Source organism: Procambarus clarkii, chromosome 27, assembly GCF_040958095.1.
Source record: "Procambarus clarkii isolate CNS0578487 chromosome 27, FALCON_Pclarkii_2.0, whole genome shotgun sequence".
Taxonomy (NCBI): domain Eukaryota; kingdom Metazoa; phylum Arthropoda; class Malacostraca; order Decapoda; family Cambaridae; genus Procambarus; species Procambarus clarkii.
In genome coordinates this window covers 4,406,444-4,421,590 of record NC_091176.1, presented here as the reverse complement: position 1 = coordinate 4,421,590, position 15,147 = coordinate 4,406,444, and the positions used below count along the sequence as shown (strand labels likewise).

At 40.2% G+C, this 15,147-nt stretch overlaps 1 protein-coding gene across 2 annotated transcripts in view; it reads right to left on the bottom strand.

Moving 5' to 3' along the window:
• Positions 1 to 12,860, bottom strand: part of LOC123762741 (uncharacterized) — a 30,828-nt gene extending 17,968 nt beyond the window's left edge. The window contains exons 1-3 of one of the 2 annotated variants that reach the window (XM_045749486.2): positions 11,650 to 12,860; positions 11,120 to 11,339; positions 4,873 to 4,989 (exon numbers count right to left, since the gene is read on the bottom strand). In XM_045749486.2, the coding sequence (XP_045605442.1) occupies positions 4,873 to 4,989; positions 11,120 to 11,339; positions 11,650 to 12,813 (1,501 nt within the window). In that variant the 5' untranslated portion in view covers positions 12,814 to 12,860. The remainder of the gene's footprint in view (positions 1 to 4,872; positions 4,990 to 11,119; positions 11,340 to 11,649) is intronic. The other variant, XM_045749487.2, reaches the window with a different exon arrangement.
• Between the last annotated feature and the right edge of the window lie 2,287 nt (positions 12,861 to 15,147).

Here is a 15,147-nt window from a genome sequence, read left to right as displayed (position 1 = left end):
CATTTGGAAGGTCATTAATGTAGATGAGAAAGAGGAGAGGGCCAAGTATGCTGCCCTGAGGAACACCAATGTTGATGGGTAGGGTGGGAGAAATTGTATTATTCACAGAAACATATTGGAGCCTGTCAGTAAGGTAGGACTCGAGGTATTGTAGGGAGTGTCCTCTGACTCCATAATGATGTAATTTAAGAAGAAGGTTATGGTGGTTGACAGTATCAAAAGCTTTACGCAGGTCCACAAATAACCCAACAGGGAACTCCTTTTTATCAAGAGCTGTATGAATCGAGTTAAGCATACTAATAAGTGCATCGTTAGTGCTTTTTTTGGGTCTGAAGCCATATTGGCAAGGGCTAAGTATATTGAGTTTGGCTAGATATGAGTAAAGCTGCTTATATATAAGTTTTTCAAAAATTTTTGACAAGTTTGGCAGGATTGATATAGGTCTGTAGTTGTTAACATCTGTGGGGTCACCACATTTGTGGACAGGCGTTACTCTCGCTTTTTTAGAATACCTGGAAAGATTTGGAGTTCAAGTGACTTGTTGAAGAGCAGAGCAATAGCAGGGGCTAAAGATCTGGAGGCTTTTTTGTAAATTAAAGTTGGTATCTCCTCAAGGGCACCAGACTTGGTTTTAAGGGAAAGGATTATCTCATTGACGTCAGTGGAGTTAATAGGCTTTAGGTACAGAGACTGTGGATAGTTACCTGTAAGATAGTCCTTAATGTCAGTACTGGAAGATGGAATATCATTTGCAAGGGATGAACCAATGGAAGAGAAGAACCTATTGAACTCAATAGCAGAATCAGAGGCTGAAAGCTGACCATCGTTATTAGACAGGAGAGTCGGTTTGTTATTTAAAGATTTCTTTGATCCCAATATTTGTGAAACTGTGCTCCAAGTTTGTTTAATGTTGCTCTTTATTTGAGTAAATTTATCTTCGTAGTATTTAGTTTTGGCTCGTCTAATTATCTTAGATAGCAATAATGAGTAATTCTTTGAGAATTCTTTGGAGACAATTCCTAACCTATACTTCTTCTCAAGGTCGTGTTTTTTGTTAATGGATTTCAGTATTCCCTTTGTAAGCCAAGGATTGTTAAGCCTTTTGCTTGTGACTTGTTTTGTAAGCCTAGGACAGTGGGTGTTATAAAGGCTAAGAGTTGTTTGTAGAAAAGATTGCACAGCTAGGTTGATGTCCCCTATGTTACCTAACTCGGACTCCCAGTTGACATTATCAGCAGCAGTTATAAAATTGTTTATAGCAGTTTCATTGTGCAGCCTAAAGCTTAACTCCCTTGTTTCTAGAGGTGGTTTGCTAATGTTAGTTAAGAGAAATGTGGGGTAGTGGTCTGTAGTGCTATCGGTGATTATACCTGAAGTAAGCGGAGAGGTTATGTTGGTCCAGATGTGATCTAGAGTCGTGGCAGTGCTATCAGTGATTCTAGTAGGTCTAGTGATTAAGGGTATGAGGAAGCAGGAATTCATACAGTTGAGGAAGCTAACAGCAGTAGGGTGTTCAGGCTCGCAGAGGTCAATATTAAAGTCCCCTGCGATAATAAGGTGGTTTTTGTTCAGTCTGTTATCAAGTATTAGATTTCTAAGGTTTGAGTTGAATACAGACACATCAGTGTTGGGAATTCTATAGACTGCACCCACAGACAGGACAGACTCGGCACCCTTGACTCTGAAGCTGGCGAAGATATACTCCCCATAGCAGTCTCTAGTTCTAATTTCTTTTAAGCATGTTAGTTCTTGGTGGTAGTAAAGAGCAGTGCCACCACCTCTCTGAAGTTGACGACAGTTGTGAATTGCTGAGTAGTTAGGCATGTTAAAGAGTTGAGTAGTATCCTCTTTCAACCATGTTTCAGTAAGTATAATAAAAGAGAATTTGTTGCCAATAGTTTCAATCAAGGCACTAACATCATCGAAGTGTTTACCTAGGGATCTAACGTTCAAATTGATTACAGAGATATTGTGATTATGAGTTAATACATTTTTTACATCATGTGCTGCAAAATATCTGCAATTTAGATCATTAAAGTGATTATTGTCATAGATAGTGGATAAGAGGTTAAGTTCTGGGTCTATACTTGACTGCATAAAAAAAGCTGATTGTAGAATCAGAAATAAGTAGAAATAAGCTATAAAATAGGGAAAAATATATACACAATACTGTACAAAACAAACACAAAAGGGGCTTACAGGGGTACAATGGAGTAAGGGAGTATGGCTAGGCTAGGCAACCTAGGCAATTAATGAGATTAAAGAAAAAACATGTAAACATGGACTATACAAAACACAAGATATAGAAATACAAAACAAAAAATATAAGCAAGACTAGGCAATACAAAAAAAACAAATTGAGCAAAAATGAAAAAAAAAAGAAAAAATGAGGTAGATTGCTTACGAGTACTCTCAGGTACACTAAGTAACAATTTGCAATTTGAGATGCAGGCAAAGCCAGGGGTACAATGGAGTAAGGGAGCATGGCGAGGCTAGGCAACCTAGGTAATAAAATAAATCAAAGAACAGTTGAATAATAAACATAGGCAAATTTAAGCTAATGATTAATAACTATAGATAGTTCAGTAATGATTGTATAATTAAAAAGACCTGAAGAACTACTTAATAACTCAATTAAATAATGGGTATCCAAGCCAAATGTAGTAAGTAGTTCATGGTTGGTTGAATTCTTGTTCCAACCCGCAGGTCGTGCTGTTGCAGGTTCTGCATTATGTTCACTGTACAACATCTGCATTGTTGTGCCTCTAATTATTTTCTTCATCTGTGCTAAATTATTTACCTGATTAACCTGAGGGCCTCTAACCGTAGTAGCCTCGACAAGGACAGGAAGCCTCTTTAAGTTTTGTAGTTTCATGTTCAATGTCACTCCCTGATATTCCTCTATGATTTAGGGCTTGCGTAATGAATTTTGCATGTACTGTGTCGACACCCCCTGTCACTGATTGTGTTCATGTTCTCGAATATAATAATTTATGTTCTCGAATATTCTCGAATTGATATTGTTTATTACTCTCAGTGTCCACCCGTTGCTAGTGGAAGCTCTTATGTCCCGAGCCTAGTGCTCCATTGTTTATATCTTTAAGTGAACTGCTTCTTGGTCTGGTCAATATGTTGGTCAGCATGCAGGCACGAATCCCTTTTATCCTTATTTCAACCCGTGTTAATTTGGTTTCCAGTCTTAGGTTTAATATTTGAATCTATCTGCGAGCCGCCGTTATGACTCTCATGGAATAGCCTCATCCTTTGCCCACTTGCCAAGAGAAAGTGAGTAAGGCGTTGCCTAGTCAACTAGGAAAAGAACGGGATGCAAACATTCTTAACTGTGTCTCAATCCTAGACAGGGCTCTGTGATTGAACTCATTTCATTCCATCGAGTTATGCTTTCTCCTTCAAAAATTGAATTTGCTGGTTGAATGTTATGTTAGAATCTGCACATTCCTAGATACTGATATTATGTGTGATCCATTAAGGGTTAATGTCTTGAATGTGTCCGTCCGGTGTTGCCAACTAGTCTGATTGACTTAAATGTTTGTGCTGATATTTTGATCCCTCAAATGGTTCATTCATGTGTTACTTTATCTAGCGGCAGTTGTGCTTTATTCAAGAGTGAAGGACCTGAGACGGCTAATACTATATCATCAGCATAGCTTGGCAATTTAACTCCTGCAAATGTCACGGTAACGAGGTTTTCCATTAGAATGTTAAAAGACTAGGGTTGAGGACTCGTCCTTGTGGAGTCTATTCTCATGCAGCTGGAGCATCACTTCAGCATACAGTAACACCTGAAGCACTTCTACAATATCAATACAACGCAATACACTTCGACAACATCTATAAACAGCTGGTACACACTTGTCACATTCAACAAAATATAGGATAGGACGGAGGGACACCCAACATTTGGTACACTCGGGGACACCCAACATTTGGTACACTCGGGGATCTTCTTGAGGTTATCTTGAGATGATTTCGGGGCTTTCAGTGTCTCCGCGGCCCGGTCCTCGACCAGGCCTCCACCCCTAGGAAGCAGCCCGTGACAGCTGACTAACACCCAGGTACCTATTTTACTGCTAGGTAACAGGGGCATTGGGTGAAAGAAACTCTGCCTATTGTTTCTCGCCGGCAGGATCACAAGTCCAGCGTGCTGTCCACTCGGCCGACCGGCTCCCTAACATTTGGTACACTCGGGGACACCCAACATTTGTTGGTACACTCGGGGACACCCAACATTTGGTACACTCGGGGACACCCAACATTTGGTACACTCGGGGACACCCAACATTTGGTACACTCGGGACACCCAACATTTGGTACACTCGGGGACACCCAACATTTGGTACACTCGAGGGCACCCAACGTTTGGTACACTCGAGGGCACCCAACGTTTGGTACACTCGAGGACACCCAACGTTTGGTACACTCGGGACACCCAACATTTGGTATTCATGTAAACTTGCACGCTGGAGACTCAAGCACATCTAGCGGACATTTTCAACACTCGATTGATTGATGAAGATTAAGCCACCCAAGAGTGGCTTAATCATACGTTCGTGAATAGCCTGTAAGTTCAACACTTGGCAACACTGAGGATAATCTTACAGCAGTTAACAATTCTTAACAAAACTCAACCATCTTCCATGTATAATATTCACTCATCATACTCACATACTGTGTGTTCATAAACAATTCAAACCTAGTATTTTCGTTCCTTCTGAAAAAATTTACCAAAAATGTCTAAACATATGCAAAAATCAAAACATACAGAATTATTTAGATTAATATTAAATTAAAACTGGCCATGTGCCTACAAGACAAGATCACAAGGGCAATTTATGGGCCCCAAGTGCCCACCTTGGTGAATGACATAGTCGGCGGCGAGGCTACCTTCCAGAGTCCTGGTGATCCCGTCTCCCTCCTTAAGCGCGTCAGGCAGCCGCTCCCGCATGTACAGAACAGGGTACGGCACTGCTGAGAAAAGAAAAATATAAAACACATTTATTACATTTATGGTGGATGTTTTGTAACAAAATTAATAACACTGCAGTCGTATCCCTCTAATTTTTATATGAGAATTTTGATTTTGTAATTCTAGGCCCTCCTAGTTCAACCCGTTCTCAAGCCAGAAGGGCCTAGATTCACGAAAGCACTTATGACGTGTACATCTTTCCTCAATCTTTGACGGCTTTGGTTACATTTATTAAACAGTTTACAAGTATTGAAAACTTGCCAATCAAATGTTGTTATTGTTATAAACAGCCTCCTGGTGCTTCGGAGCTCATTAACTGTTAAATAATTGGAAACAAAGCCGTCAAAGATTGAGAAAAGATGTATAGGTTCGTAAGTGCTTTCGTGAATCTGCCACCAGGTCCATTTCAGCCAGCGGTCGACCCCAAAGACACAATCATCAATTTTATCATGCTGTTCCTTCAAAATAGGAATTATCTCAAATATAAATATTATTTTATATTAGCATATTGTTAATATTTAGGTATTGGTTAGGTTAGGTGTTTAGGTTCTGTTGTCGAATATTTGTATTTGTAGTGCGTGGGTGAAGCATTTACAGCGTTGTGGTTCGAACAAAACTCGTCAACGAAGCACTTGTTCCGGAAGTTTTCGGACGTCATCAGCTGTGAGTCTTAGGACGGGTTGAATTCAACAGGTAGAACAAGGTCAGTAGAAATGTGTCAGTGGCTTTGGAAAACTGTACCACTTATATAAAGGGCTAGACCACGCATCACTGTAAAAGGTAAACACATGAAAAAATGTTACGAGAGGAAGCCACAAAAAGTTTCGACGGGGGTGGGGGGGGGAAGGGGGACCTGGACTTACCTGCCAGGCGCATGATCACTCTGTCATAACCCTTAGCAAACACTCTGTGCCAATTTCATCAGCATAGTTTCGAATAGATAAATAAATGTTATAAGTAGACTGTAATAAACAAAAATCTACATGCATGAAAATGCACTCAAAGTTGAGAACGACGCGAGGTGGGAAAACCCGGCACCTCTAGAGACATTCAACCCACCTCCGTCGGCAGCAGTGTAAGTGTGACTGTTTTTCTTCCCAACACACTACATGATTCCAATGTTAGAGCAACATTTCACCGTTAGATGACAAATATAACAGTTTAGAGAAGACTTTAGTGTATTTAAAACACTCAAAAATATATGGTAAAGTGTTTCATGGAAAGTGAACAGTCAATTTGCTTGCATAGAATGGATCTTTTTCTTAGCAAACGCTGTTTTATGATACATTATAGAGTAATAGTGTTGAACGCGAAGTGCCTTATATCTAACAGCGGCAATGAGGGGGGTAACTGGGGCTCACGTGGGGGGCCATGGACAAAACAATGTTGAGAAATAATGATCTAACATGTCAAGCACCATCACGATAGCTTGACTTGTTCCTTCTAGGAGGATCTAAATGTCGTTAAGAAGCTTCGATCATTCTCTCGGTTTCTTTTAGTAATGCAAGCATCACATGCTTTATTAGTTTGTCCTCATTTTCACTCATTTCCAACTGCTTGGTTACACGCTGGTTCTTCCCACCAACCTCCGTCCCGAGACAACAGTTCACACACTGGCAGACCATGATCAGTACTTGACCTATAAATTTAGTAATCGGTTGAGGAATCTTTTATGCATTGCAATAAAAAATATTTCACAAATATAAATTAATTTGTTATGTATTGTAGGTTTATGCTTAGTTAAGCTTAGCAAATGTTAAGTGATGTTAAGTGAATGTTAAGTTTTTTTTTTTTTGCAATGTATCTGTTATCATTTTATTAATTCTGATAGAATTTACCTACTTAAAATTATCTGTTAGATTAAGGACCTGCCCGAAACGCTGCGCGTACTAGTGGCTTTACAAGAGTGTAATTACTGTACTATGCTATGTATTCTCACAAACCCAATGTACCTTCTTGTATATAAATAAATAAATAAATAAATAAATGTGGTTTGGTTAGGATGGTCTTGGTAGGGTTTATAGTGTGAAAAAGTTTAAATTGATGGAATTGGAATTTTATTTTATGGATTGAGAAAAACATTTAATTTCTTTATCCTTATTCCTGTTGTGATATTCTAATATTACATTCGTCAACTTTAACTGAAAGTCTAGATGGGTCTCCTGAGGAAGGACTTGCTTAGCTAACACGCTAAGTGTAGTAAGCAGCTCATTCCTCACACTGGGACCATATAAGAACAATAAATTAAGCGCGAGCAAACGCTGAGACCTCAAAACTTTGAAATCCCCTTCACTTAGGCTGTTGACCTTTGCATATCGCCTGAGCGAATCTAACGAGTAGGTCAAGGGCTCTCACGACATTTAATTTTGTTGTGTGGTGCTATGAATTCAGTCCAATTCTCAAAAGCAGTCTCAATATGAATAGCAAAAGCACTTTCAGGTACGAGGCAGAACAATGGTACATTAGTAAAATATATTAAATGTATCATACCACCACTAATGTATCCTCTTCAGCTGATAGCGATTGTGGTGTGCTAGGGATGGTGCGGGCCTGGCTTGTCGTGAGGCCGGGGTAGTGGCTGGTGCCCCTGTTGTGGGGGTGGAACCCCCCTCGGTTCCTGCTTTGTGCCCACGTGTTATGGTTCCCAGGCGTTGGGTTGTGCTCTCTGATGTCGGCGTTGGTGTGGATCGGGACTTGGTCCTTATCTTGAAAAAGGACGCTGCCCGCTTCAGCTCCGTGCCCTTGTCCTCTGACCTGCAGTCCGGTGTTCGTGTCTTCTGCACTTCTGTCCTCCGTGCGACAACCTCCTGTGATAACGTCATCTGTGCTCCCGTCTTCCGTGGAGCAGTCCTCGGGTTTGCAGGGTGTTCCGGTCTTCATGCGTCAATCCCGTTTCGATTTTGATGGGGGGCGCTTCCGCGGAGGAGTGAGCGCTTTGGGAGGCGTATATGGACAAGTATCTTCAGAGGTTGTTCCCTGACAAATATGCAACCCGTCCTCTTAAAAATAACGTCACTTTTCGCTGGTATGCGCACTATGGCCAAATTTGGACGTAATTTGAAATGAAATCGACTCCCAAAAGTGATGTACTGTCCCGTTTTCTGTTCAAGTTGTCTGGCACACTCGGCCAGCTTAGAAAAGCATTCTTTCCATTAACGTTTTTCATGCCGTTTTGAAACTTTATGAGAATTTCCTGCCCACCTAACCTATCAGAGGACCCTTAACTTACTGTTGTTGAAAAAAAATCCCAAATTTATATTAATTTTTTTTTTCCATTTTCAAATTACGTCCATATTCGGCCATACGGGGAAACGGCCAAAAGTGACGTTCTTTTTAAGAGGACAGGTTGATTCGGCTCGTCTCCGAGTGTGGTGTTTGTTCTTTGTTTTAGGTAGCCTTTTTGTCTGCATTTTGTGGTGTTTCAGTGCCATTCTTTTGTTATATAAGCCTTGTTGTGTCCTGTTGATGTTCCTCATAAACATCATGAGTTTGTTTCGTGTTACACTGTACATATTCCTGGTGTGGCGCGCCACGTCTGGGCGGTGCGGTTTTGCATTTATTATGTACTGTTTTCTGTGGGTATTCCCATGGATTCTTTGTTCTGTATTGTTAGTTGTGTTTGTTGTGGCGCTTCGGTGCTTTTGATTTAATGTTCTATTTATGTATGTTTGCTGTATCACAAATAATAATACAAAAAATACCCCATTATTGGCATTTTAGGCATACCTAGCTGTTTGGACCTGACTACAAAATATTCATTTCTGGAGAGAATTACTACAACAGAGCCTATCCAAGGAATTGTTCAGGACTAGATGTCCTGCCAAGTGAGCACTACACCCTAAAACACCTCAAGGCAGCCCTAGACATGAAGGGTAACAGGTAACTGAAGTGGCAGCGTGGTGGGCAACTAAGAATTAACCCAAAGTATAAATAATATATTATTATTATAATAACATTAACGTTCTATGACTACTCATTTGTTATAGTAATTATGGGATCTTTGTTTTCACCCATGTATAAAAAAGGACACATTACAAGGAAATGCGGCTTTTCTGTTTCTGACATAAATCTTGAAATTACTGACAGTGGTTTAAGGTTATTGTCCATATAAGTCAGGGTGAAGGAGGGAGCGACATTGTCAGCAGTTGTGTAGAAAGCTTATGTTAAGACACTTAACAGTAGGTGATGGGCTGCCTGCTGCTTGCGTCACGCTCTGCGTCACATTAGGTGACGAGCAGCGTGCCAGTTGCGTCACATTAGGTGACGAGCAGCGTGCCAGTTGCGTCACATTAGGTGACGAGCAGCGTGCCAGTTGCGTCACATTAGGTGACGAGCAGCGTGCCAGTTGCGTCACAACATCAGATGACTGAAGCCTGTCACTTGCTTCAGGTGACAGGCAGCCAACTTGCCGCTAACGTCACCTCAAGGAAGTTTTGGTATTATGTAGCATCTCTTTTTAATAATTCTATGTTGTTAATGTAATAATTGTTAATACTATCATGTTAACTCTTTACTGCCAGGCTTGATATACAGTGTATAATAGTAATAATAATAATTCATTGTGTTGGAGGGCAGGCAGCCATGCATGAAGTACACGTTAGGCTTATAACGAGACCCCCCCCCCAAGGCCGAATTATCGATTGATAAAGATTAAGTCACCCAAAAGGTGGCACGGGCATGAATAGCCCGTAAGTGGTGGCCCTTTTTGAGCCATTACCAGTATCAAGAGCTAATACTGGAGATCTGTGGAGGCGCGACTGCACCCTGCGTGACGGGAGATGTCTCCCGGACGAAATGGTGAGAGAATTATTACAGAGACCCTTAATATATATACCAGGAGGTGAGGTGGCGAGAGAAGCCATGTTGAAGCCCCTCTGTACAATTGACGGAAGCCTTACTCACCTTAATGCTCTTTCTATTTAATTACGACAGAGAAGTTTAATAATTTTACTTATATTCTGTTGTTTAAATTTTACAAATTAATTCTGAAGCAAGAACATTGAGCTTCAGTAGAGTTGTGCTTAATTCATAAGGAGTGTTGACTGTTGTTGTATTAGGCTGTGAGGAATAGCACTCATGCTAGCATGCTGTTGTGTAGTGTCCCAAATGCTCCAGTCGGACCTTTCAAGTTGCCACCTGTAAAAAATATAACTGTTGTGCCTAACGGAAACGTACAAACTCAAACATCTCACAAAACCCTTTCAAGGCCGAGGCAATATTAAGGCGACTAAAGTTTTACTAAGACATCGCATTTTGGACGGATCGGTCCATTCCGTAGAGAAATACGACGTATTTATACGTCGATGCGTCGATATTTATACGTCGATAGAAATACGATGAGAGGGCAGGTTCCTTGGTCAATGGGAAAGTCTGATTTTACAGAGTGAACTGTGTCTTAACGCTGATCCTTCGCAGAAAAGCACTGAACAGTTCGAAAAGTTCGAGCTTATTAATGTATGCATCTGAACACTAATTTAATCTCAAATCAACAAGCACGATTTGCATTCATTGATTTGATCTAGTTAGCTGATGCAGCTATATTCACACTTTCCCTGCTACTAAAAATATAAAATAAGCTTTCCTGTTATTTCGAAAAAAATAGATTTAGTTCCTGATAGAAATCTAAGATTTCTTGTCTTCAAAAATATGTTATGAAGTTGCATTGGAAAAGTGATGTTTATTTAGCTGAATATGCGACAAACAACAGTTCTGGATAGTATAAGGAGTATTGTACTTTCAATATGCGGCTGTATGCTGTATATCCTTGCCCGAAACGCTGTGCGTATTAGTGGCTTTAGGTATTTTATGTACTAGTTCTATCTGTAAATCCAACATTATGTTTGTAACTCTTTTTCTATGTATGTACTGAATAAACATTTAAATTTGAATTTGAATACTGAGGACTGGTCGCCTTGCCAGGATGTCTTGTGAGTCCTTAGATTGCGCAGGACCTCGCTTGTACATGGCGGTGTTGTTGTTGTTTAAAGGCACAAGTCTTGTTGGTCAAGACCATCGATTTAATTTTCCACGCCAGAGAAAAGTGGCATAATTCTAACAATTAAATTGCGCACTTTGTTCCTGCTTCATATATTGTAACTACAATTATGAATAGTTAAGTCGTTAATAACTTACCGCCAATCTCTAGTCCTTTCATGATGAGTCCATCCTGAAGGTGCGGGTTAGAGACGACTCCCTTGAGCCAATTTACATACATCTTGCCTCTGGCTTCCCACTCGTGATGCCGCTGTGGCTGCTTGAACGGTAGAGTGAACTGTCGCCTGAGTATCCGCAGCCTACTCTGAGTTGCCTTCGATATGAAGGCGATGACATAGCTGCGTTTGCCTGGTTCCTCCTGAGGGCAGTGCACGTAGCTGAGTACAATACAGATAAAGACAATATATACAAAATACAAAAAATAAACTGAATATTTTTGCACTCGTGAAAATCTTTAATTTGTCTATATTTATTATTGGTTGAAGGCAAACCTAGGTTAAATAATAGCCTAAGGTTTTACGGTCAAAGCTATCAAGTTTTAACTAATTTCGAAGCTAAGTGATTGTTTCATGCTAACTTATAAGAATGTTGTTTGAGGCTGTGCGTCGTTTAGCTGAATATTTGTTTAACTTTAAATTAATGAATGGTTAAAGAGTTAGTGGGCTTACGTGGTTCTGAAAGTTGGCTGGTCTGGGACTGGGCACTGAGCGCGGTATTGCCGGGGTCCATATTGTGGGCGCTAATGCCCCTTTCCTCTTCTTTAGTGTCACTATTTCCACGACACTGTTTAGTCGTTCGCCCTTACCATTACTGCCAGCTACCATCCGTAGCTTCTCCCAAGAGGAAGTATATTTTCTGCGCATCGTTGTCAAAGGAATGTGCTCAGAGGTCGCCCTGGAGTTGCTGCTCGCTGACCTCTCCCTGTGGTTTAATATTGAGCCGGGGAACTCCGGCTTCAGCAAGTTGTTGGGTGCATTATAGCTCTTGGTATCCGGGGAGGTAGAAGACACGCTCCTAACTGTTTTAATTTTGTTAACATTTCTGCTATCTTCACTTGTTTCGTGTATATTTGAGGCACTTTCACTTTTATCGTTCATATTTACGGCAGTTTCACTTTTTTCTTTGGCGCTTTTCAAGTTTTCTCTTCCTTTTCGGATGTTTTTTAAGTCGTCTCTTCTTTCTTTGATGTTTTTGAAAGCTTCTCTCTTTTGTCTAGCGTTTCTGAAGTTTCCTGGATCGTCGAGACTTCGGATCCCTTCTTGTCTTCGGTTGTCGTTTCTGATGTCTTCTCTTCTTCTGCTCATGCTTTCAAGAACTTTGAATTCATTGTCGTTATTAAATTCTTGCCTTCTATCATTGTCGTTTCTAGTGTTTCCTCTTTGTTCACTGTAGTGTTCGATATAGTTTCTTCTTCCATTTAAATTTCGAATGTCTTCTTTTTTTTCGTTGTTGTTTTGCACACCTCTTTCGTTGAAGTTTCTGACGTCTTCTCTCATCTCATCGAAGCTTATGATATCTCTTGCATCGAAAAATCTGATATCTGTACTGTCGCTGAAGCTTGCAAAAGCTTCTCTCCTTTCATCAATGTTCTTAAGGGTGCCTCTCCTTTTATCAGAACTCCTGAAGGTTCCTCTCCTTTCTCGTGTGCTTGATCCTCTGTCGTCGTCCTTACTATCGCTGCCCAGACGTCCCTTTCTGGAGAGTTTAAAGTTGACCAACTTTTTCTTTTTGACAGGCTGTGGCTGAGGCGGAGTGAGACTTTGGTAGAGGCGGCGGTGAGGACCGTCTGCCAGACACACAGCTGCATCCTCCCTCGTCATGTGCGGATCCATTCTCTCCACTCACTTGACTAAGGATCCTCAAGAAGCCTAAATTGACATGGAGTATGCAGAGCATGGAGTCTCCGGAAGATACGACACACTGTCATCATTAATAGGTAGGCACATTCTGGTCTCTGGGATGAATACGTATAAACTTGCACGTAGTAACGACAGCTCGTATCAATTTCAATCTGATCAATTTAATAAAGTTTGACAGTTCACAATATTTCCATCCATTAGTGCACAAAATTCATGCCTCAAATTTTTGATCAAGTTGCAACTGAAGTACGCTAATTGCAGTACTGTTGTTAATACCAGAATTGAAGTGTAAAGTAAGATCTCAAGTGTGCATGCACAAAAACGGGTACGCTTCTTGGTGTATGCATCCTTTGTTACCTTGGATCCCAATACCAGACGCGTATAACCGAACCCACAGCTCCAGCAAGTGAAGCCACACTAAAGGTGTTCTGACGTCCCTCCACACGTACGGAAGCCGCACCACTTCAACTCGCCAGATTTTAAAGTTACAATGGCTTAATTTACATTCATCTAACAAATGTTTGTTAAGAAGGCTAACTTAAGCACTTATAGGAGTTAGTCACAATAAGATAAAACTCAAAGCTTTTAGCAACCGAACTGGTTTAGAAAGATTGAGAAACCCTTTACGGGCCTAATATAAATGATGTCCCCAGTAGATTCCCGGACGTCTTTTCACTAATATGAAGATTACCATCACCAACCCGTAATCACTTCTAACAGAGCTGCATAAATAATGGAAAACTGCTATTATTAGGATTTTAGACACTAATATGCTTGCAACTAAAGAATTATCACAACATACATTGATGTGGTACGAGACCGAGCGAGAGCACGGGGCAGGGCGACCGCCCCCGACCACCACCTGTCACACACTGCCATAGGAAGCCTAGTGTCCCCACGGGCAGCTCTGCGACATCATTATATCTTTGTTTCCATACGGTAAATTATATCATTGTGCCTTAACAGTTCTCTATGATGTGTTATAGTTGCTGTATCCCTACATCTATCACTCTAATGAGTTACAGTCCCTATATAATAATAACAATCCTACATTTATCATTCGAATAAGATCCAGCACCTGTATCCATACATCTCTGTTGCAGAGATGTTTGCGACAGAGATGTATGAGATGAGATGAGATGTAACATGAGTAACATTACTCATGTTACGCAAACATGAGTAATGTAATACGAAAGAAGCATTGCGAAGAATTCCTACAAAGTATAAATGAGCAAACGTCACTTGTTGAAATCAGGGAAAAGATACTAAAAATCTGTAGATACAGCCCAACCAAACCATTACACCGCAGCCCACTAGAACAACTAAACATTCTCCTTGATCAATGGGCACCCACATCAAGTTTCAACTCGCTCCCAATTAACATATGAAACAAACTTAATGACACACGCCCCAACAGACAACGAACCATCAATCTTGTCTGTACAGATGTTGACTGTTACGTACCCTTATAAGATACGTAAGTAAATATATTAATATGTACATTTATAATTGTATGTAAATTACAAGCATGTATATTGTTATACTTATATGTTCTATGCAAATGCACATTCATGTTACAGTGTTGGCGTTAGGCCCAACGTATCGTGGGAATGATTGTTTATTTCTTTGTGTGATCAGTTTTCCCACGGGAACTAATGATTTATATGTGATCATAAGTGGGTAACAGAGTGAAATAACAATTGAGTGAACTGTATCTGGCAAATTGTCGTGGGATAGTCCGTTGCTGGGGTGTGCATGCCATTATTTCCTTCTGTATGCATATTTTAATTACTATGTAAAGAATAATTACTTTTGTTTGTGTATAACAATATGTACTAATTATTCATTAAGTTAGTTTAAGATTACTCTTGTCACAATGTAGTGCTCCATTGTTGAAATAATAAATATTGTAACTTTGGCAATTTATTCGCGGGGCAAGGCAATCTGTTTTTTGACTCGCGTGATGTAGTTCAGTAGCTGAGCAGAAACCAGGGAGATAACACTTGTTGAAGTTAAGTTCATTTGTTCTGTCATAGCCATAATTATTCTTAGTATTGATTTAATGTCTGGAAGTTACAGTGATATTTTTAATGTGATATATATTATGACCATATAATCATCTGTTTGCTTTTGAGATTTATTTAATATAATAGTATATATCTATACTTAGTGTCTTTATTCTTCAGTCCTATGAAGATTCTATTTTATGCTCATTACCTATTAAGGGGTTATACTGGTGATTCGCTATTGAGAACAGCAGTTGTGTCGTATCCCTAGACTTATTAAAGTTTTGCTGCTGTAGGATCA